At 48.0% G+C, this 24,299-nt stretch overlaps 2 protein-coding genes and 1 long non-coding RNA gene across 8 annotated transcripts in view; 1 reads left to right on the top strand and 2 right to left on the bottom strand.

The window, feature by feature from the left end:
- The first annotated feature begins 1,887 nt into the window (after positions 1-1,887).
- LOC126035430 (uncharacterized) lies at positions 1,888-3,449 on the top strand. 2 transcript variants are annotated; one of them, XR_007504930.1, is made up of 3 exons: positions 1,888-1,965; positions 2,082-2,727; positions 3,336-3,449. It is a non-coding gene; the product is annotated as an uncharacterized LOC126035430 (long non-coding RNA). The 2 variants fall into 2 exon arrangements; XR_007504929.1 differs by lacking the exon at positions 3,336-3,449 and adding an exon at positions 2,925-3,118.
- Positions 3,450-10,954: 7,505 nt separating this feature from the next.
- Positions 10,955-12,121, bottom strand: LOC126035553 (spermatid-specific manchette-related protein 1-like). The gene is given in 5 exon segments (XM_049794195.1): positions 10,955-11,068; positions 11,174-11,286; positions 11,840-11,860; positions 11,863-11,955; positions 12,091-12,121. Coding segments are annotated over 5 exon segments (372 nt in total).
- Positions 12,122-14,279: 2,158 nt separating this feature from the next.
- Positions 14,280-24,299, bottom strand: part of LOC126035388 (protein FAM219A-like) — a 142,527-nt gene continuing 132,507 nt past the window's right edge. For 4 of the 5 annotated variants that reach the window (XM_049793942.1, XM_049793945.1, XM_049793946.1 and 1 more), the window contains one exon: positions 14,280-23,532. In XM_049793942.1, coding sequence (XP_049649899.1) covers positions 23,374-23,532 — 159 coding nt within the window. In that variant the 3' untranslated portion in view covers positions 14,280-23,373. The remainder of the gene's footprint in view (positions 23,533-24,299) is intronic. The other variant, XM_049793943.1, reaches the window with a different exon arrangement.

Raw genomic sequence — 24,299 nt, 5'->3', positions numbered from 1 at the left:
CAGATGCTGATGGGATACTGGACCCTTCGCATCAGGGAACGCTCAGTTACAATGTATCACTGAGGTTCATCATCTATCACAGATCTTGGCGTATCAAGATTTTCTTACCATACCAGACAATATGCGCAGCCATGCTTTTACCCAGGTGAAACAGGAGTATAATCAACCTTTTGCACAGTTAATTAATAGACTGCATAGGGCAATCTATGACCACCCTGACATGAACAAGAGCATGAAAGAAAACATGTTCAAAATACTCGCTTTTGAAAATGCTACTGAAAAGACACACAAAGCATTCTGTAATTTGCTGAAAAATGCAGACGTCGTTGATATGATAGAATACATAGATCGATCAGTGGACTCACAGAAAGTAGCCTATGCTGCCACAGCTCTCCAAGGAGCTACAAAGAAGCACAAAGCCAGTAAGACACCCTTGGTCAAGTGTTTTAACTGTGGCAAATGTGGACACATTAGGAGCACATGTACAGTTTACTGCTAACAGTAAGTGCTGCAGCAAGTGTAAGAAAGATAACCATACCACCAAGAATACAGGAAGCAGGGAAAATTCACACCTACCGCAAAGGCTCCTCACGCAACAACACAAATGCAAGGGGCTTGGGCTGCCAGCGCTCAGGCAGCCTCGCAACCACCAGATCCGCCACTGCAGGAAGCTCCGGAGTGGATGTGGAAACCGCAGTACACATTCAACATAAAGGGACCATTGGGGTTCAGGCTTAGTGCATTTTTAATGGGGCGGTCTTCAACAGCTCTAGAAGGAATTCTGGTAGTCCCAGGGCTTATTGATGCAGATTATTGTGGGACTGTGAAAAATTATGATTCATGTTTTAATCCCTCCTGTTTCTATTCCTAAAGGTACCAGAATAGCACAATTAGTTCCATTCAGGTCGTGTGTTCCGAACCCAGGTGAAGTACAACGTGGAGATGGTGGATTCAGCTCCACAGGGAAACCGCAGGTATACTTTGCCATGGACACAACAAGAGGTAAACCAGAAAAGGTAGTGCAATTGGAAGGGCCTGATGGAGTTATCGTCAAGAAACCGATGACAAATCAATACAGGAGCTGATGTTACGATTATTTCACGATGCATTTGGCCTCCATCATGGCCATTGATCAATCCAAACTTTGGTATTGCAGGGATGGGGGCACACAAGCCACCTTAGTAAGTCAGCTACCAATTACCCATTTGTGTTCCCCGACGGTGAACACGTTACGATGCGTCCGTATATCATGACTACCCCAACTGAATTGTTTGGCCTCATAGGACGTGATTTATTGAGCCAAATGAAGGCAATGTTAGTGACCCATCCTTTTTAGGAGCGGTCACTGAGGGGCAGCCAATCCTGAAAATTAGGTGGAAAACAGATGAGCCTGTTTGGATTGATCAGTAGCTGCTAAATTCTGAAAGGCTGCTAAAAATACAAGAGTTAGTTGAGGACCAATTGAGAGCAGGACATGTTGTTCCTTCTACTAGTCCATGGAATACATCAATATTTACCATTCCCAAGAAAAGTGGGACATGGAGACTGTTACATGATCTCAGAGCTGTGAATGCGGTGATGCACAGTACGGGAGCCCTGCAAGCCAGGTTTGCCATCTCCAGTTATGCTTCCAGAAGAATGGGATTTGTTAATTATAGATCTAAAAGACTGGGGTTTTTCGCCATTCCCTTGCACCCAGATGACGCTGAACGGTTCTCCTTTTCGGTACCATCGATTAACAAGGCAGAGCCCTATAAGAGATACCATTGGGTCGTGTTACCGCAAGGAATGCACAATTCCCCCACGATGTGTCAGGTGTATGTGGCCTGGGCATTAGAGCCTGTAAGAAAGCAGTTTCCTCAGTCCATTATTTATCATTATACAGATGACATTTTGATAGCAGGAAGGAACTTGCCACAGGATGAAATTTTAACTCAATTGCAGGACATCTTAAGCCATCGCAGAGTAATAATCGCTCCTGAAAAGGTGCAAAAGGCAGCACCTTGGAAGTATTTGGGGTGGCACATAGATGCTAGTAATGTTAAACCTCAGAAAGTTCAAATAACATGAGAAATTTCAAGGGTACATGATGTCCAGAAGCTTGTGGGAGATATCCAGTGGGTGCGGAATCTTTGCGGTATCACTAATGACAATATGGCCTCTCTGGTAGAACTCTTGGGTACGAGCGCACGTGCAGATGAGAAACGGGAAATGACAGAGCTGACCAATGGGTTGCAGCGGCATGGGAGCCTCCTCCAGGGAATCGTTTTCAACAAAGCACGGCAATCACATGCGTTCTTGCACCAACCTGCTAGGATGTTAGCAAAGCAATTTGACTTACCACTTACTGATGCCCAAGGTATCGTTAAAGCATGCCCCGATTGTCAAAAGGAAGGGCTGGGCTTGGGCTGTGGGGTTAACCGACGAGGTCTTTTGCCATTGCAGTTGTGGCAAATGGATGTCACCCATGTCATGTGGTTTGGTGCAAATAGTTCTGTGCATGTGTGTATTGATACCTATTCTGCTGCCATGTGGGCCACGGCACGAACTGGAGAAAAGGCCTTACATATTGAATGACATCTTCACGCTTCTTTTGCAGTGCTGGGGGTGCCTAAAGAAATTAAGATGGACAACGGCCCAGCCTATGGTTCTACACGATTTGCTCGATTTTGTAATTTGTGGGGAATTCACCATGGTACGGGTATTCCACATCTTCCCACAGGACAGGTTATTGTCGAATGGGCCAACCAGACCCTAAAGAACATGCTGCAAAAACAAAAGGGGGGAACTCAGGGCTTACTCCCAGAGGAACGATTGGCCAAAGCCTTATTTGTGCTAAATTATCTTAGATTGACAGGTGATCACAAAGACCCACCAATGGTAGTGCATCATGTTCTTTTACAGGCAGAAAGGACGCGACAAAGTACAGGAATCATGGTAATGTATAAGGACCCAGAATCCGGGAAATGGTGCGGATCAGCAGAAGTAAAACTTACTGGGAGATCCCGGCTAAGTGGGTCAAGCCATGGCTTCGCACTGATGCTGGACCCGGAATTGTCCCAATGGCAAGTGGCATGGCACCGGCGGGTGCTGGAGCCACTGATCCGACAGATTCTGACTAATAGAATATCACTTGTAGAGGACGTAGAACAGTGTGCCTTATTGTATATAGAACTTGCTTTAGGTAAAAAGTGTGTTAAGCATAATTTGATTAAACATAGTGTGATTACGGGAAGACAGTGTGGGGTAAATGTAAAAGTTAGTTAAAGCCAAAATTAGGGGTAAGGTCTATTTCCATTAATAACCTGGGAACGAGGTTGATTGTGTTTCCACAGATACAGGCCCACGACGGACTCCTGTTCAATTTGCACGACCATTATCATCTGGAGCATCATAGATGATGTGGCAATATGAATACTACCTCAGCCGAAAACTAATGTATAGGTCACCTTGGCTAACATGACAGGTCAAGATTCTCTGTGCATCGCAACTATATCGTAAAGCCCACGAACCAATAGACAAGATAGCTATGAATCGTTCAGCACGCCTGGCCAGCGAGTGCATGCGTCATAGATTGCAACCAAGGTGGACTTTTGGCACCCGCTGGCCACATGTGCTAAAACCCGTTCCTCTGCAAATGTATAAATACCGGGATTTTCTGAAGAGCATCGGGCTGGTGTACGGTGAGGCCATCATTGCCTCTGTGGGGACGCCCATGGAAAGCTGGCACCTACCGATTGCTGGGCTGAGTGCACGAAGCAAGATGGTACAAGAATATATGGATGGTTCATCTTCCTCATAGTCCTCATGGTCTGGGTCACTAGGGGTAACAGGTTGGCTCAAAGAATTACGGGCATTGTTGTAGTTATTGTGATTTTAGCTATTGTAATAATTTTACCTTGTTCAGCTTGTTAAGAAAAAATGGCATCCCAAGTTATTAAGCAAGCCTAGATTGCTCAAAAACAAAAAGGGGGAATTGTTGAGGATTTCTTGGCTGGGCGAGAGCATGTGAGCAATCCAGCCGTTAGGTGGGAACGAAGCATAAGTTTACAAAGTGCAGGAGCAGACAAGGATGCTGTGTCCTTGTACACTCAGAAAAAGGAAGATAAGAAGAGCCTGACAAGCAACTCCTGGATGCCGAAGAATGAGATAAGTAACTGCTGGACACCTCATGAAGAAGCTTGCACAGCCAAGAGGATAAGATAGTGTCGCGTGAACCGGGGTATTGTACCAATTAGGGTATTGTATAAGGCGCGTGCGGAAGCACATAAGGTATATAACTGTGCTAAAAGTTGTAATAAATGGACTTCACTTGATCACATTGGTCTGTGCATGACTTCCCCTGTGGATCCTCCGCAACAACCCAGGATAGCAGAAGACGATCCTTTCACAAGCACTTTGAACCAGGCACTCAGACAGAAAAACCTGCAAAAGGCCAGACAGCTGAAATGAAAGCTAATGAGCATTTACACTTATGCCTGAAGGAGGCTGTCCAAGGAGAGAGGAAGATTTCATCCCTAAAATACCAAACAGAGACCCCTGCCAGAGCCCCAACCCTCCTCATCCCAGGGACCTGGTGTGAGTTCTTCTGGGATGACACTGAGGGTTCAGGATTGAGCTCAGATTTTAAGCTGCTCGCTGATGTCCCCAGTCTCATAAAGAGTCTTGCTGGCTCCAAGGCTGGGGTGAAAGCCTAATGGATGACTGTGCTGTTCCTCTGAATCCCTCGGGTTTTAGATTAGTGAAATATTTGGCTTTGCATGCTCTCCCAGCTGCTGCATGCCAGAAAGCAGCACCAGTCCCACACCAGACAGGGCTGCATTTGAGTGGCTGGCAAGTGATCCCTGTGTTTGAAGATGTGGTGGATAATACCATGTCCCCATGAGGAGATGAAGTTTCACTTGCTCATCACTTCACTCCAATTAAATTCACCGTGAAATGCAAAATGAAGAGGAAAAACCCATCAAACTGACAATGGAGCCAAGAACAAGGATGCTTCACAGGACTTGGGTTAGCAAGGACTAATCAGACATGGAAATTATGTGACCGAGAGCCAGCAATTATGGGACTACGTCATGGTTTCAGCTGGGATAGAGTTAATTTTCTTCTTAGTAGCTGGTACAGTGTGTTTTGGATTTAGTGTGCAAATAATGTTGATAACACACTGATGTTTTAGTTGTTGTTAAGTAGCTCTTATCCTAAGTTAAGGATTTTTCAGTTTCCCATGCTCTGCCAGCAAGCAGGTGCACAAGAAGCTGAGAGGGAGCATAGTGAGGACAGCTGACCTGAACTAGCCAAAGGGATATTCCATACCATAGAATGTCATGCTCACTATATAAACTGGGGGAAGTTGGCTAGGAGGGGTGGATCGCTGCTCGGGCGGTGAGCAATCGCATTGTGCATCACTTGTTTTTTCTTGGTGGGTTTTTTTTTTATTATATTCCTTTTCATTACAATAATAATAATAATGATTATTAGTAGTAGTATATTATTATTGTTAGTATTACATTTTATTTTACTTTATTTATTAAACCGTTCTTATCTCAACCCACCAGTTTTACTTTTTTTCCGATTCTCCTCCCCATCGAACTGGGAGGTGGGGGGAGTGAGTGAGCAGTTGTGTGGTGCCTTGTTGCTGGCTGGGTTTAAACCACGATGGTCCTTTTTTTGGCGCCCAACGTGGGGCACGAAGGGTTGTGATAATGACAGATCTGACCAGAGTGTGTTAAAAGGAATTTGTTACAAGCATTCATTATATTAGTTTAATAGTTGCTGGTCACAATGTTGATTTATCGGCTCTTAGAGTTGTGGCGCTCGTTCTTAGAGTTGTGTTATGTATCACCTCACTTGCCGTATATAGTCCCTATGCTGCTGCTTATCGCCCATAAGGTGAGGTGGATTAAGGTTTTCGCTTTGCTGTACTATGTAACACTGGTTTATGGTACGATAAAATTATCGGTCGTGGGACTAATCTGGTATTTGTACTCAGCATTGCCGTCACCTCTGTACTTCGGGAGCCATCTAGTGGTAACTATTAATAATTACACTTTTTACCTTTTCTCCTCGGGGAGCCAACCTCTGGGGGAGACATCTTCCCACATCTTCCCCTTCTCCGCCAAGCTAATTACAATAGCGTTTGAGAATTTTGCAATTATTGAATATCCTTGGGATGTTGAAACCAGCATGTACCTATTGCTAGGAACCAGCATGTTCCTGAATGTGGTTCAGGTCTTGTTTAGGGTTAAACAACTATTTAGAAATACCACCCAGAGATCAACCCCCGCGACAGGTACTGCTGCTACTCAGACCCTGGTGGCAGACACTGTGGCCACTCAAACCCCAGCAACAAGCACTGAGGCTACTCAAACCCCAGCGATGGGTGATGCAGCTGAACCAGAGAACCAACCAGTGCCAGTATCAGTTGCCCCTATACAGAAGAAGAAATATAAAAAATCAGTTTGCATAGTGAGGGATGAAGATGAACCAGGATCATCACGAGAACAGGAGGAAGAGACAGAACCAGGGGTAATCACCCAATCCCTATCCCTAAGTGAACTGCGAGATATGCGAAAATATTTCGGCCGTCATCCAGGCGAGCACATTATCACCTGGCTGCTCTGATGCTGGGATAACAGAGCCAGTAGCTTGGAATTAGAGGGTAGGGAAGCCAAGCAGCTGGGATCCCTGTCTAGGGAAGGGGGCATTGACAAAGAGATTGGAAAAAAGACACAAGCCCTCAGCCTCTGGATGTGATTTCTGTCACGCATAAGGGAAAGGTACCCCTTCAAGGAAGATGTTGTATGTCATCCAAGCAAGTGGACTACCACGGAGAAAGGTATGCAGTACCTGAGTGAATGAGCCGTGTGGGCGATGGTTTATTATGACCCAGACAATGTGCAGTTACCCACAGATACAGATGAAGTCCACTGCACACGACCCATGTGGCAGAAGTTTACATGGAGCGCACCATCGTCGTATGCCAACTCATTGGCAGTAATGGACTGGAAAGATGAAGCGGGACCAACAGTGGATGAAGTGGCTGGCTGACTCCGGCAATACAAAGAAAGTCTCTCTTCCTCCCTCGTCTCGGCTGTGGAGAAACTGCCAGACGTACTAGCTGAGAAACTGTCCCGAGAGTTGCAGCAATTTGAAGATAAGTTCTGCCTCCCACCTGTATGGACCCATATCTCAGCTATTAGGAATAAGCATCCCTCTGCTCAAGAGAGAGGAGATAGAAGGTACACACCATGGGGTACCCTGTGGTCTTACCTGAGTGAACACGGAGAGGATATGATGAAGTGGGATGGAAAACCTACCTCAGTCCTAGATGCATGGGTACGTGAATTGCGAGGAAAAACAATCACGGACTGGCCAGAAGGCAAAGATTTTGGAATGTCACCAGAGGAGGAGGTGATGCATGCTGATGAGGCCCCACTGTATAATAAACTGCCAGAAAATGAGAGGCAATATGCCCTGTTCACTGATGGGTCCTGTCGCATTGTGGGAAAACATCGGAGGTGGAACACTGCTGTATGGAGTCCTACACGACAAGTCGCAGAACCTGCTGAAGGAGAAGGTGAATCAAGTCAGTTTGCAGAGGTGAAAGCCATCCAGCTAGAGTTAGACATTGCTGAAAAAGTGGCCAGTGCTCGCTCTCTGTACTGACTCATGGATGGTGGCAAATGCCCTGTGGGGGTGGTTACAAGCAATGGAAGCAGAGCAGTGCAGTGGTAAACCCATCTGGGCTGCCGCACTCTGGCAAGATATTGCATCCCAGCTAGAGAATCTGGTTGTAAAAGTACGTCATGTAGATGCTCACGTACCCGAGTCGGGCCACTGAAGAACATCAAAACAAGCAGCAGGTGGACCAGGCTGCCAAGATTGAAGTGGCTCAGGTGGACCTGGACTGGCAACATAAGGGTGAGCTCTTTATGGCTCAGTGGGCCCATGACACCTCAGGCCATCAGGGAAGAGATGCAACATATAGACGGGCTCGAGATCGAGGGGTGGACTTGACCATGGATACTATTGCATAAGTGATCCATGAACGTGAAACACGTACTGCAATTAAGCAAGCCAAGCGGTTAAAGCCCCTGTGGTATGGAGGGCAATGGGTGAAATATAAATATGGGGAAGCCTGGCAGACTGACTATATCACACTCCCACAAACCCGCCAAGGCAAGCGCCATGTGCTTACAATGGTGGAAGCAACCACCGGATGGCTGGAAACATATCCTGTGCCCCATGCCACCACCCGGAACACTATCCTGGGCCTTGAAAAGCAGGTCTTGTGGCGACACGGCACCCCAGAAAGAATTGAGTCAGACAACGGGACTCATTTCCGAAACAACCTTATAGACACCTGAGCCAAAGAGCATGGCATTGAGTGGGTATATCACATCCCCTATCACGCACCAGCCTCTGGGAAAATTGAACAATACAATGGACTGTTAAAGACTACATTGAGAGCACTGGGGGGGGTGGAACTTTCAAACATTGGGATACACATTTAGCAAAAGCCACCTGGTTAGTCAACACCAGAGGATCTGCCAATCGGGCCGGCCCTGCCAAATCCAAATTTTTACGTGCTGTAGAAGGAGATAAAGTCCCTGTAGTGCACATAAAAAATATGTAAGGGAAGACAGTCTGGGTTTCTCCTGCCTCAGGCAGATACAAACCCATCCGCAGGATTGCTTTTGCTCAGGGACCTGGGTGTACTTGGTGGGTGATGCGAAAGGATGGGGAAATCCGATGTGTGCCTCAAGGGGATTTGATTTTAGGTAAGAATAGCCAATGAATTAAATTGTATGATGTTAATTGCTATATAGCCCTTCTACTGTATGTTATCATTACTATAATTTTTATATGCTATATCAATGGTATTACAGTAAGAATCACTTAGATCAAGCAAGAATGAACTGTGATAAAACTGAGCAAAGCGCCACAGTGATGGGACCAGAACTGCCTTCAGCATGCAACAATCCAACACTACACACCATCCTCCTGCTGTGCCCAGTGTCACCCACTTGCCACACTGCACCGAAGCCTGATCCTGCTCTGCTGACTGAGAGTACTTCACACCATCCCTCCTGCCCAGAAAGGATATTATGACAGATGGAGCCCAAAGTTGGGAACTAAATGAACTCAACAGACATTTTATAGGGATGTCCCATAGACTAAGGGAATGATATCTCTGTGTGTGTATACATATATATATATACACACATATATTTCAAAGGACAGGAAAGGTGATGGTGATGGTGATTAATTAGGATGTATTGGAAAGTATGGGACCTGGGCATGATGTAAATGGTATAGAATAAGGGGTGGATATTGTCCTGGTTTCAGCTGGGATAGAGTTAATTTTCTTTCTAGTAGCTGGTATAGTGCTATGTCTTGGATTCAGTATGAGAAGAATGTTGATAACACACTGATGTTTTCAGCTGTTGCTAAGTAGTGTTTAGACTAAGTCAAGGATTTTTCAGCTTCTCATGCCATCAGCAAGAAGGCTGGAGGGGCACAAGAAGTTGGGAGGGGACACAGACAGGACAGCTGACCCAAACTGGCCAAAGGGTTATTCCATACCATGTGAAATCATGCCTAGTACATAAACTGGGGGGCTGTTGGCCTGGCGGGGGGGGATCGATGCTCAGGAACTAACTGGGCATCAGTCGGTGAGCTGTGAGCAATTGCACTGTGCATCGCTTGTTTTGTATATCCCAATCCTTTTATTATTGCTGTTGTCATTTTATTATTGTTATTATTATCATTATTATTTTCTTCCTTTCTGTTCTGTTAAACTGTTCTTATCTCAACCCACGAGTTATACTATTTCTTCCCCAATTCCCTCCCCCATCCCACTGGGTCGGGGAGAAGTGAGTGAATGGCTGCATGGTGCTTAGTTGCTGGCTGGGGTTAAACCACGACAACAGACCATTGCTCTGGGGCTGTAAGTGCAGCACAGGATTCTCCTGCAAGAGACAGCAGAAGTAGGGTGAGTGGTGGCCCCAAGGACGAGAGGGGGTCATGTCCATCCCAACCCATCCCATCCCATGGTAAGCCACCCAAAGCAAGGCAATCCATCCCAACCTTACAGCCCTCTCTGCTAGCGTGTGGAGATGCCTTCTGATGGCAGAAGCTCCATCAATGTAGTAGTACATCCCTCACAGGCAGTAGTGGTGCCCAGAGCAGGGGCTGTAGCAGCCCTGGAAGGGTCCCCTCCCCATCACGGTGTACACAGGCTGCAGGGACAGTGGTGAGAGCCGCAACAGCCTGTGTAGCATGCAAGCAGAGGGATGATGAGGGTAAGGATGAGGAGAAGCAACCAGCCTATCACCTGGACAGCCACTGTGTCCTGGTTTCAGCTGGAATAGAGTTAATTGTCTTCCTAGTAGCTGGTACAGTGCTATGTTTTTGAGTTAGGTATGAGAAGAATGTTGATAACACTGATGTTTTCAGTTGTTGCTAAGTAATGCTTAGACTAAGTCAAAGATTTTTCAGCTTCTCATGCCCAGCCAGCGAGAAAGCTGGAGGGGCACAAGAAGTTGGCACAGGACACAGCCAGGGCACCTGACCCAAAGTGGCCAACGGGGTATTCCATACCGTGTGACATCCCATTTAGTATAGGAACTGGGGGGAGTAGGGATGGGGGTATCGCCGCTCGGGGACTAGCTGGGTGTCAGTCGGCGGGTGGTGAGCAATTGCCCTGCGCATCATTTGTACATTCCAATTCTTTTATTATTACTATTGACATTTTATTAGTGTTATCATTATCATTATTAGTTTCTTCTTTTCTGTTCTATTAAACTGTTCTTATCTCAACCTGCGGGTTTTGCTTCTTTTCCCAATTTTCTCCCCCATCCCACTGGGTGGGGGGGGAGTGAGTGAGTGGCTGCGTGGTGCCTAGTTGTTGGCTGGGGTTAAACCACAACACACTGGCACAGCACAGGCACAGCTACAGCCAAAGCACAGGGGCAGGTAGAGGGTAATTACTGGATTGATTGAGGCAGGAGGGTTTTGGGTGGCATGACACAGGTATACTGCGCAGGAAGGTCTCCATTCTCGTCTCCTGCAAGGAGCGATGGCAAACCTTTGGTGGATTGCCACCCTTTTGCTGTGGAGCCTGAGGTGCTAGTGGCTCCAGTTTTGAGGGGCGGGAGGGGCCAGACCCTACCTTGGGCAGGAGGGGGAGGTAGGAGGAGTGCTCATTCCAGGCTGTGCTGTTGTAGGGACCCATTCTCCAGGTGATGTATTTATCCTCATTGTCAAAAACTGTGTTGTACTTCTCTGCAACACAAAACCGACAGGTGGGGGTGTCCTGTGGTGCCAGGGATGCAGGGGGATGGCCAGAGCATCCTGACTGTTCCCCCTCTCCCCGAAATGCAATGCCACAGGGCCAGAGGGCATGTCAGAGGTCCTGCTCCCAGAGTCCTTGTTAAGGATCTGTGATGAAGGTGACACCCACCACTTCCAGCCCATCAGTTACTCATCCCTGCCCATGCAGCCTTGGTCCCTGGAGGCTATGGTGTGCCAGGAGGTTGTCCCCCAGGCAGCACCTACCACCAGGGGGTATTTAGGGGCCACTGGGGGAGCAAGCCCTGGGGACCTGCAGACATCCCTGGGACTGTCTCAGTGCAGGGATAGGCATGGGCGGCCGTGGCAAAGCCACGAGTGCAGATGCTGAGGGAGGGTCCCTTCACTACTGTGGGGGGGGGAACGCAGGATGCAAAAGGGAGGATGAACATAGCTGCTCCCACTACCCTCATCCCCCTGTCCCCATGGCCCATGGAGACATACCCTGTGTGATGCTGGAGGGGGACGGTTGGGACCTCAGCGGTACCTTCGAACCTGGCCAGCCAGCAGGGTCGATGGCATTCCTGTAGTACTCCTGCATCGCCACCTTAATCAGCTGCTCAGGCTGACCTTGGCTCACCAGATTTTGCACTGGGGGGCATCCTTAATGCCTAGAGACAGCAGCAAATGAGGAGAGATGCCCAGGCTATGTGGCAGTGCCTGCCTTTGCGAGTGTTGGGGCACATGGTGAAGCCAATTACAGGGCAGGGTCTAATGACAGAGACCTGCCACAAGCACCAAGCCCCACTTCTCTGTAGTCGGTGGTCATGGGGGTTGTAGCAGCACTGTGATTTCCCCCCCCGCCAAAGTTTCCCACTCGCCCAAAACTGGGGGATGGAGGATGGTCAGGCATCAATGGCTCCTTTTCCCCCTGCACCCAGGGTGTTCGTAGGCATCTGGATGCTTTGCAGAGCAGGAGATGGGGTGGGTGCACCAGGGCCACCAGGTATGGGGCCAGCAGAGGTTGAAAAGGGAGTTACAGGACAAAGCCAATCTCCTACAGCTGACAAAGCCCAAGAAGGCTGGGGTCTTGCAGGGCAGACAGGTGCCCTAGTTGCAGGAGTCATTTCTGTCCCTGCACAGCAGTGACATCCCTCTCTATGCTCTCTGCCAGCTCCCTCATAACGCACAGCCTAACGAGGCTGCAAGAGACGAGCCAGTTTGCAGTGTGCTTCACATCGGAGCCTGCATGCTTGTTAGCCTGTGTGGGGAGAGCTGCATGTCCACAGAATACATGCAATGTCCCACAGACACCTCCCCACAGCGAGGCCACGGCTCAGGGATTCCTCCAGGACCAGGGCTGGGAGAGGTGTTGCAGTGCTCAGATTTGGTGGCTGTCAGCCCTGTGGCTGCACTCCCAAGAATAGCAGGTCCTGGGCTAGGGCACAATAATTGCTGTCTGCATCACTTCATGGGCATAACTGTACCCTATTGGCTTTGTCCTGGCTCTGGGCTTCCTCCCTCCTGCAGGTAATTAGCTTAACAATGGTAGGAAACAGTTTCAGCTGGTCCTAGTCAAGATAATTTTATTTTGGGAGGCGCAGGACCAGTAACTGTTGCTTTTCCAGCCCCTCTCTCCCGTATTTCCTTGGAAATCCTACAGCAACCTAGCTGTGTGTACACAGCATAGCACAGCACCACACCTGTGCAGCCAGTGCCCAGGGCACAGCACCAGGCACTGCTGGCCCAGCCTGCTGGTGTAGCCAGGGTAATTACTGCCTGCTCTGTCTGCCCTTTTTAATTGAAAAGCTGGATTTAGGTGATCCTGTGTGGCTTATTTGCTTTCCTGTCCTGAGTGCCGCAATGGGCTCCGCGGCTGGAGTGAGCAATCCTCGTTTATCTCAGTGCAGAGGCAGCCAGGTTGTGCCAGGGAGGGATTTGCATGAACCAGGTTTGCTTTTCTCTGAGACGGGGAGCCGAGCAGAAACCCTGCTCTGGCTTGGCTTGTCACACAGTGCCAACTCGGAGCTCTGCTCTGCTCCTGACTCCAGCCCTGTGAGGGCTCTCAGAAGCCCGACCCCTCTGCTGCCACATTTTTGGGGATGACCGGTGAAGACCTATGTCCATCTTGGCAAGGTGGATGCCAACTCATCCCCCTGAAGGGCTGCTGAGCTCTGTTCTTTTTGTTACAGGGGACGGGATGTGCTGTTGAAATGAAGAAAACAAGTTGCTGTTGATTTTCACACCCTGCTGGTCTCTGTTGAGACAGGCTCAGGCTCTCCATCAGCCCTGTCCCCTCCTGGGAGCCAGTGAGAGGGTGGACATGGGGGTGTCAGTGATACCTCCCCCTCCCCACCCCTGTGGCCTTGGAGCACAGATCTGGGGAGCACCACTCTGCAGAGAGGTGGGGTCTGAGCCTCTTGGTTGGGGGGGGCGGGGACAGGGATGGGACGATGACTCACCCTGCACTGGATCAGCTGCCAGAGTGAGCCAGTGGTCCCCTGTGGCTGTCCCCACCAGTCCCTGGGATTTCCAGCTGCTGATGATGTTGGCCTCTCAAATCAGTGCTCAGCTCTCGTGCCAACAGCTTTAAGGGGCAGAAATGGCTGCAAGGCTGGAGAAAAGGTTATTTCGCCCATCGATGTTGTATGAAGCACTGCTGCTGTCAGGAGGAGAGGCGGAGCCCAGATGCGGGGGCTGGGTCCTGCCCAATACGCCTTCCCGCTGCCTTGAGGAAAAACCTTCCCAAATGGCTGGGGGGCTGGCCGGCCCCAGCGGGTTTAACTGTGCCATACGGAACAGCTCCACACCAGCTGCTTCTACTGGGCCCAAGCAGGCTGGTATTGGCCATGGCGTGAAGGCTGGCACCCCCTGATTTCAGCTGGGGGCTCAGAGGAAATGGTGTGGTTCATACCCTCTCACTACGGTTCGCTCCAATGACAGTCTGGCAGGCTGGTTTTCATATGTATGCTTTTTAATATTAATTCTGTTACACTACACACAACCAGTAACAATGATAAATACTGCAATGGAAATGTTAAAAAAAAAAATTATACGTTTCATGTTTTTCAAAAAACCCCACATTTTAAGATAAATTAATGCATAAAACTGATGGTAGAAAAAAGAAAACCCAAAACAAACCAAAACACAACTGATCTGTTTAAGGCAATACTCTATGTGGACAGGAACAGAAGTACAACAGTGTGCTACATGTTCTGAACAGGAAAAAAGAAAGAAAAAAAACCCATACAAGATGCAGATTGATGCTCTGGGAGTGAAAAAACTCCCAAACCCAGATAATAAAACCAATGGCCAAGTTAAGTGCAGCATTAATACACTCTGCATGTCAAATAATTAGCAGGTTCTTGACGTGGACTAAGGTCAAGCTACAACAAATTTATCTGTCTAATGAAAAGGCTATTCAGGTCAAACCCTACATTTAACTGTACTCTGCAATTGGCTGTTTCAGCTCTGTTTCACTATATGCAAGGACAGCTGGAAATTAATCTCCTGCTCTGAGATTAACGCAAAGGTCAGGAGGTCTCGCCTCCTGAAAAATATTTCCATTAAATACATCCAAAAAGGATATTGCTTTTGGTGACCCTCAACTGCCTCCTGCCATCCTCTCCCCTGGGGTGCCAGGCACCACATGGGGAAAGGAGACCGTGGAAGCATTTGCTTGGGTTGATTTTTTTCCAAGCTGAGGACACGAAATGGAAGTACAGATTTGATCCAGACTCTGAGGAGTGCTATTTCCCTTTATGCCAGAAATGGCTATCTGGAGCCTGCTGAAATCACTTTTCCAGCACGGGAGAAACCCAGCTTGTATCCAGGCTCTGGATACAGCCATGGTGTTTGCTATTAAGGTTGGTGTGAAGCTCCATACCTGCCCGGACAGCCAATTAACCCCAGTTATTAATGCAGCCCAGAACTTGGCCACTGGAAGGTGGACAATAATCATAATGCCAAAAAAATTCCCCTCTCCCTCAAAAAAGAAAAGAAAAGGGACAGTAGCCACTTCCTGCCAGCTTCTCCTGGTGGATCCCCATCGGCTGCCACCTATGCAAGATCAGCAGCGTCAGATCTCACCAGCATTGACCCAGTACATTCCCAGTAAGGTGCATGTCTGCAAGGTGCTGCCAGGGGGCATAGAAACTTCTTGGGACATGGTTGGAGCCTCCTGTACTGCCCTGCTAGAGTGCATGGGGAGGAAGCTATTGTACACGAGGAAAGAAACCCAAGCAGAGTTAATAAAAATTAAGACTTGCGATGTCCAACAACTGTCCGGACTGCCTTGGGTTTGGGTGGGAGAGGGGGATGCAGAACTGGGCTGAGAGTCACTTTGGTGCAACTGCCTCTGATGCTTATCACTGGTGCTGGGGGGGAGATGATAGCTGCTTTGAGAAAAAAGGAGTGGAAGGAGGATGTGTGCAATATAACAAGGCTTGCGATTCTAGAACTAGCCACTGGACACGGATACCAAAGTTTACCTGTGACAACTAGCTATCCTTCTATTGTCACTGCTGCTTTCCCCACTTCCTCATCTGATTCTTCTTCAGTTTGGGAAGCTGTGACTGTTTGACATGATAGTCAGCGCTGACTCTTCCATCCCAGTCCCCACAGCGCACATGGTGACTCAACTACAGAATGTACAATGAGGTCTGGAAGTTGCATGTTAGGCACAGACCAGCTCTGCATGCAAGTGGTGTCTGCTTTCAGAACCCTTCAGAAAGCTATTTAACGGTGGCTCATTTCCTTCTTTATTAAACTGAAGGCTCAATAACCCCCGTGGAAGGAGTAAAAATGGCTAAAAATGTGCAAAAAGGGGGAGAAAAAAACTTTCTGTATTTTCTCCCATGCAAAGACTTCATCCTCTACAAGTCTTTCTCCCTGCACAACTACAGCCCTACCAGCACATCTCACAGCACCCTGCCCCAGCACAGCTGACAGGCTTCCCACCTGTGCCTCTGCTGTGGGTGTCCAGTCTATTTGCACATGGGCTGGCAGGCCTAGGACCTAGTGCTTAGGTCCCAGACCTCCTGCAGCGCTGAGCCTGGGAGGGTGAAGGCGGCTGGCTCAGCTTGCTGGATCACACCAAGGTTTTACACTAGCCTGGCTAACCCTCAGCCCCACTGCCTTCAAGTGGGTGAAGAGAAATCCCAGCCTGCTCTGTCTCACCCACCATCACAGTTGTTGGATCTCCCTCTGGTCTGATGTTTGCCTTGGGTTTGTCTCAGGACAGAGGCAGCTACAAGCTGAACACAGCTGCTATCCCAGCTTTTCCGTGCAAAAAACTGAGCAGAGAAATCAGTGAGATGGGAATAGAGATGAAGGTGATAAAAAACAGAAGGGCTGTTGCGAAGAGAGCTTGTCCAAGTTTTCCAGCTCTCTCCATGGGTCTGTATTACATCTCCCAACAAACTTCATGTCTCCCAAATCATGTGGACTGGAGGAAGGTGGATAACAAATAGAGTCTCAGCTCTTTTGGGACCAGTGCAGAAGGGAGAAGGCAGCCCAGGTGGAGAGAGGTTCTTCCTGGTGAGCTCATCTGGGGCAGCTGGATGGGCAACTAGGGGACAAATGCTGCTCCAGGAGGGCAAACAACAGATAATGGGACTTCTCAGCACGGCCTTTTGGTGGCCTTTTCTTTTCCTGACGCCTACTGTGCTGGTTTCCTGTGACACGTCTGAGTCACATTTTAATGAGGCTTCTTTTATACCTTCCATTCCCTGATGCAATTATACCACCTGTATCACCATTTGTTACTATGGAATGGCTCCACAGACCAGACACAACCAGAGAGATGGGCTCCTTCCAGGAGCAAATCCATCTTTTGCTGGAGCAGCTTTTTACAGAAAGAGAAAGGCTTGGAGCCACCACCAGTTTCTGCTGGCAATTGGGTCTGGGAAGCAATGGGAAGAGCTGCTCTCCACAGGCACCAGGGGAAGCTGCAACCTGTCCTGCTGGTGTCCATGCCACTCTGTGATGTGGCTTGCTGCATGGTTGCATGGGCCACAGTGCTCTGCTCCATGTAATCTCAATTAGTCCTCGGCCTTTTCCTTCTCAGCAAGCCGTCAGAGTGCTCAGCCAGGCAGCATTTAGCTGCTGTGATTCTGGGATTGCCACCAATGCCAAGGGGGCCAAAGGAGGGGATGTAGCTGTAATTTTTTTGAAGCAATACAGCAGCTCAGCTGCACAACACAGAGACTTAAAATACAGATGCCAGCCCCTGTGAGAAACCTGCACCTGGTTGGTCTGGCATTAATCTTCTGTAGGTAATCCCAGGTCACAACCTCTTCCGCTATGCTAAGTTGCTGGCCCTTCTGCTTCAGGGCTTGTGTGGCTCTGTAACAGAGGTGGGTTTGTCTGATGAGATGTGGTTCAATCTTTGGAGCAATCCCTCACACAGGAAAGCCTTGAAAGGAAGTGACAAGGATGCCATGTTCTCCTACAGGTGAAAAGCACCTTAAAATGAACACCTTCCCATGCCTTCCCCTTAGGCTCAACCTAGCCCAGCTTGCCCTGTGGCACTGCCCATCTATGCAGATGTTTCTTTTGAGACATGAGAAGTAGAAATAGGGGGGTGATGTGAAGAGTCAGCTCTGAAGGGTGGTAGAGGTCAAAGCCAGGGTATATTTACAGTGGCACATGCAGCCTGTGCTTGCTGAGCCAAGCAGCAGCCAGGTGACAAAGCCTGCTTCATTCTAAGTAAGAGTGGCCATACCCTGTGTGAGCTTTAAGGGAGAATGGTAAAGGAAGAGCCCAGGCAAAAGTGCCAGTTTATATCCTCAGATCATTACATGGATGCTAAAAGTAAGAGCACAAAACTGTCATGGGAATATCCCAAAGGAGTCCTTCAATGCTCTCTTCCCTCCCATCAGCACTCACTATCCCAGTTGCACTCCTAAATTCCTTAACTCCGCTAGCAGGGGATGGTGCTGTTGGGCCACCAAATCTTCTTACACATTCTCTGTGGCAGCATGCAGATTGAGAAGCCAGTTGTGCAAGAGCCAGCTGCCAAATAACTGGGAAACACATCCTTGCCCCCAAAGCTGTTTAATCTCTCTACTAACCTCCACTCTGCAGCCTTCTGGCACATGCAAGCAACATCAGAAGATGGTAAACAGAGGGAAAGCAGAGTTGTGCTGCTGTTCTTTGTAGTACTTTGAAAATACACATAAAACTTCTATAGCATGCTTTTTTTCATCTTGCTTGCAGAGCTATCCTATCAATGGTGCCTGCCACACACTTGGCAACATCCATTCAGGGTGGTGGTAGCAACTTGGGAAGGCAGCTTTCTCCCCTGTGCTGCAGAAGGGAATGAACATCAAGAGGGGATGTGACTTGCCTGAGGTTAGAGCAAACATGTAGTATGTGCCAACAGCAGCAAGGGACCCCAGATCTCATTTCTGTGCTCCAACAGTCCAGCAGACTCTCCGCAGTAGTATTTGGCTGTGGTGCCAGCTCAGGGACACGGTGTTTCTGGTGTGTGCATCTGAAAGTGAGCTTTGCTCCCTGCTGGTATCAGCACTGTACTGAGATAGAGTAACTCGGACAACTGGGATCTGCCCTAGGCCAAGGCAGCACTTGGAAACCTTTCTAGTTACTGCTTGTTTTCCTTTTCCTGTCACACTATCTGGTGCCCAGCTGGGTCCTTCCTTTCTTCAAAAGCATCTTCATGTTTCTGTTGAGTCACATACAAGGTGCTGTACTTTTCATGCCTCCTACATGCCATTGTACAGCTTGCAGGCCAGCCCGAGGACAGACTCTGCATGGAGAGGAAAGGATTCTGCTCAGGATCACAGACCAATGTGTCAGCCAGCACACAGCTGAGCAGAGCGGGTGCCTCCTTTTGAGAAAGGAGTCAGAGAACTAAACCAGAAGCAGCTGAGTCCATCCTGTCCGTGGGGGAGCACAGTGTCCTGAAGTCCCTTTCGATGTCTGTGCAACAGGCTTGGCTGCCTGCTTTTGCAGTCACAAGGCATCTGCAGGCAGGACAGCCAGAACAGAATAGCAGACCCAATGGCCAAGAATACACATTGGGGATAGACATGCAGCAATGTTAGATATGATCCAGTGGTTCTTCCAAGGGTTGGCTTCAAGATATGTCTGATAAGACATCAAATAAGCCTTTGGGATGGTCACCTGGACATCAGCCTTCTTTCAGCCAAAGTTTATTATACAACCACCAGAAAAGCAGACTAGACCATCCTATCTAGAGACTTTCCTCAACACTAGGAGGATATTCCCCCTCACACAGACATCTGGAAATAGGGAGTTTGCAGACTGACTGCAGAGATAGAGTTGAGTGCTGAGACCCTGGAGTCCAAAGTCAGCTCACATTAAAGGGCAAAATTAACATCTGATAAAAGGAAAGGGTTTGCTTAAACTCAGGTAATTTGGTGACTAAAATTACATAAAATCCTAACAAAAATCCAGTCTGGCTTTAGGAGGCATCAAATGCAAATTCCTTTGTGGAGGCACCAGCATCAATGTAAGGAAGCTATCCTATTTGCATGGTAATTTAGATGGACAGCGGTGCAGCCTTTCATACTCCGTGGTGCTCCTCCCCTTGGTATTCTGTACGACTTGGGACTGAAAATGGGGCCTGAGAAGATCATCTAGTTTGGTGCAAAGACTGGAACAAGGAACGATTTGCTTTATTGCAATCAATCTGCAGTTAGGAGAGTGCCCAGCAGCTCTGAGATTTTAGGGCTTTATAACGCTGTGACAGAGAGTCAGGGTCTGTGCTCTTTGCTTTTGCCATGGCCATGGCAGCAGAGAATGGTTTAAGGAGACCAGTGCCAGAATGGCCACGTATCTATACACCTTCCTGGGAAGTCAGCACAGCATAACCTCCAACAAGGGCACAAGGAAAACCTTCTGGCTGAAGCAAACGTCTGAACATGAGACCAGATAGGGAGAGCCAGCCCAATCTGCGGTTAATACATACCACCAGGCCATCCATCATATTCCATAACAAGCCAACAAACATGCCCCATGGTCATAACCTGCTTAAGAGACTGCAGTTCAGAAGGGTTAGTGTTCAATTTTCTATGATAGCCACATGCGCATTGCCTTAATCCATTCAGCCTTCCTGATAATGATCCTACACAGGTAACTACTTTTCCCCACCTTTCTACTTTATTCCCCTAATAAAATATATGAACACAAAGCATAGAAAGGAGAAGCCAAAAAATTGCCATTTTATGGTCCTGTACTGTCATGCCAAAACAGCTATTTGTGCAACCAACTCCTTCTGTGTGCAGTGAAAAACACTTGGCTTGTGCTTCTGTCTGTATTTGGAGGAAGCACTGGGTGTAGTTAACATTTAAATCTATCTCCCTCCCTCCCAGGGACCCTAAAGGGTTGTGCTGGAAGCAGGTGCACATCACACAATGCAAAGGGCTGAGGGCAGTTGCAGGGTTGGGGAATGCCTCAGGGCACATGGCAGGCAAAAACCAGCAATAGGGGCAATAAAAGGACTTGGTTGTGGTGCCATGGGGCAGTGGTTATCAGGGAAGGTCTGTCCTTCAGAGGGGAGGCGTTAGCCCTGGGAGATACAGTCTCAGCAAGCTTCATTCTGTCTTTGACTGAACATGATAGCAGCATGATGGAGACCTGTGGGACCTGCAGTCTCCCAAGGCTGACCCATGCAAACAGATGCCTTGTTGCTATAGCAGGCACACTGAAATGCTCCGAGCTCCTGAGCAAGGGCTGTGGGAAAGGCTGAGTGTGTGCAGCCCAGCTGGAAGGCACAGAGACTGACTCAGGAGGATGAATGTGATGAAGATGTTGCATGGTACCAATGCTGAACTGCGAAGTCCTGCCTTAGATTAGTGAACATTTAAAGAGACTCGGCCGTGTCCTATAGGATTTGGTTTGACCATGGGATTTCTGTTAGGTTTTGACTACATTCTCCATTTTAAAAAAAAAAGACTCCTTAAGGAATGCTTTTTTCCCTTTTAACTTTTCTCCCTACGCAGTGTTGTTAGAGCTCTTCCCTCCCTTCCAGACAAGTTGCTAACCTCACACCTGAGCTAGCACTGGAGAGGAAAACAGGCACATGAAGGAAGAAGCAAAGACATGGGGACCTGATGCTTTGTGCTTCTTTAGAAACATTTTGGAAATATTCCCTCTCAGCATCACCAGGCGATGAGAAGGGGAGAGGAATTCAACTGAGAAACACTCTCTTCCTAGAGGAGCTGGCAAGTTAACCAGCACTTCTGCACGAGGAGGCAGGGATGCTCAGTAAACAGCGCCACTCAGTCCTCTTTCTGTGGCCTGGAGCCAGGGTGGCAGTGCCCTGTTTTAGGGAGGGGAGGCAAACACAGCTTTAACAGTTGCCCACAGACAGCTAGTGAATAATAAAGCCCAGGAGTCCTGTGTGCCTGCTCTTTTGCTCATGCCATGAATGACACCATGCCTTGCACTGCAGAGAGTGAAAACCCACGATGTTAAATAAGTGTCCTCCTAATCATGAAGAGGACTTCTTAAAGATTCAGCTCACTATGTAAATATTTCAGACGGGGGATCTGTCCTTCAGGATGGAGCTCAGGCTCTGTCTTGTGACTCAGGAATTATGATGGGAAGCTCAGAATTGCCCTCTCTTTCTCCTTTCCCCAGGCTCTAAAGCAAGCGCTGACACAAGGCAGGTAGTCCTTCCTCCTGGCAGAGCAGGAAAACACAGTCATGCCTGTGGTGAAAGATTTAATCTCCAAGAAAAATGCCAGCCCATACATCACCTGAGTCCTGTGTATGCTGAAGCCAGCAGTGTAAGATGGGCCAGGGAGAGGACATGTTTCCTAATTCCAGAAATAATTTTGCATTCAAAACAATCTGCTGGTGAACTGGCAATTCAGTCCAGCCACCTAATGTAATGTCAGGTTTCCCAACAATTCCAGCACCAAATAAACACAATTGCTCCTGATGTGGGACATCTCTAACACAGGCCAAGCCTGGTTCACAAGTGGACAGAGATGGGATAAACAGTAGTTTCCTCTCATGGTTTTTTTTCAGCTGAAGCTGTTTATAATCCTGCTGTTACTGAAAACCCCCTTAAAGTCTGACACCACCACAGAGATGCCTTCAGTGTTAACAAATCTCTCCCACAGGCACCAAGAGATACAGTGTCAAGAGAATATCAACAGCCAAGCTCTGTAAAAATGTGCTTTCTTCAACTAGCTTTCCTGACACTGACCTTCAGACTGCACAGCTCTAGTCCTGTCTTGTGCAGGACTCATTTTTTCTTAGTTGAACAAACTTTAAGAGTTTTGGAAGCAGATGGGTCTCACAGGAATGAAGTATAGGCTGAAGTCAGTGTATGTGAGTGGACTGAACTCAGGAGTATGGTATTCTCGGGCAAGGACTGAATCCCTGAAGAGCATGGATGGATTGCAGATCGAATCTGATGTGTTTGGTGATAATTTAATTTGGAGCTAAGGATAGATTGCATTGGATATGTGACACAACAGCTCTAGCTAGTACTGACTCACAGTGAAATGCCACCTATTTGTCCTCTTTGCAAGTGAATGAATTGGGTCATGCTAGTCCTGGCTAGCCTTGCCATAAGAAAGGATGCCCTGCTCCATTCCCATTCCTGTGCCCCGGTTATGGTATAATTTTGGTCACACAAATGAATCAGGTTTAGTGAATGAATTAAGAACTAACCTTCTCCCACAGGTAAAACCCCCTAACACCTCAGACTCACCCCTGATCTTGTAGACGGATTGGTTTTGGTGGGCAGGAGTAACTGCAGCCCCATCTGACCCTTCCCATTCTGGAACAGACACCTTACAAAACATCTCCGGTACCTACACAAACCAAGGAGGTATCTCTAGATCCTCCTGCATTTGCTCTCCAGTCCAGTCAGTTCTGCCAGGCACTGCCTGGCACTTTGAGCGACTTCTCTTTTGTTTAACCATAGTTTAAAATAACTTATTAACCAATCATAAAATGAACTTTTTGGTTTCTCCTGGCTCCATGAACACAAAGAGGTGCACGTCCTACCATAGGAGGAAGCAATGGCTGTTAAGTTTTACAGTTATAGTGGAAAGCACTGATCACAGCCTTCTGGCCTTACTACTGGATGTGACAGGCAGTGGAGGAGGTGGCTTGGCAACACATGCAGGTAGGGTTGACCGATTTAGGGGGGATTAGGTCAAGGTCCTCGTCATCTGGGATCTCATCTAACCGGTACCCATCCTTTAGCAGTTGGATGTTCAAGTCTTGGTTGATCTGCTACAGACAAAGAGACAAACAGTCAAACACTTGAGACTTCTTCCTTCTGATGGTCAGAAGAGGGAGGAGGTCCCTTATTCTGGAATATATTTCCCTATCATTAGCAGCTGTCCCATCAATGAAAGAGTCCCAGTTTTTGACCACAGGTGAGGGCTGCCTTCTGTTGTTCTAACTTCTTCCAGAATAAGAATATCTAGAGTGAGATATTCCAGAGTAGCAAGTCGATACACTACTTTATTCTGGAATAATCTTTCCATGAAGATGAGTCCTCATTTAAAGTAATTTAATAATAATGATAATAAACTGACAGGCAGCTGGGCAGTCCCTCCTCTCAGTCTGGGGCACTATAGCAGTTGAAAGGTGGTAAAGCCTCTTGGCTTTTTGTAATCTTGGATTCAAGTGCTGTCTAGACAGATCTGGGTGAACAACAATTCATCAGGGCCCAGAGATGGCCCAGATAATTTGATCTGGTCCTTGCTCTTGGCCATTTCTCTGCATTTCAGAGGTATTTTGCCCAAGGAAGAGATACAAGGGGGAAGAGTTCCCAGTGGCTTGCATGCAGAATGGCTGCTCAGCACCCTGGATGTAAAATCAGATCCCACAGAAGCAGTAGCCAGAGTCTGAACAACTAATTCACAAGAGAGCTTGGGAATACATTGAGAAACAATGCAGAGGGATTAACAAGCCTGAGCTTCCCTGCCTTTTCTCTTTGAAAGGGCAAGAGTTCATATCTGCAAGTCCTCCCTGGAATTTTTTGGTGCTCCAAG

Source organism: Accipiter gentilis, chromosome W, assembly GCF_929443795.1.
Source record: "Accipiter gentilis chromosome W, bAccGen1.1, whole genome shotgun sequence".
NCBI lineage: Eukaryota > Metazoa > Chordata > Aves > Accipitriformes > Accipitridae > Astur > Astur gentilis.
This window is presented reverse-complemented; position numbering and strand designations above follow the sequence as displayed.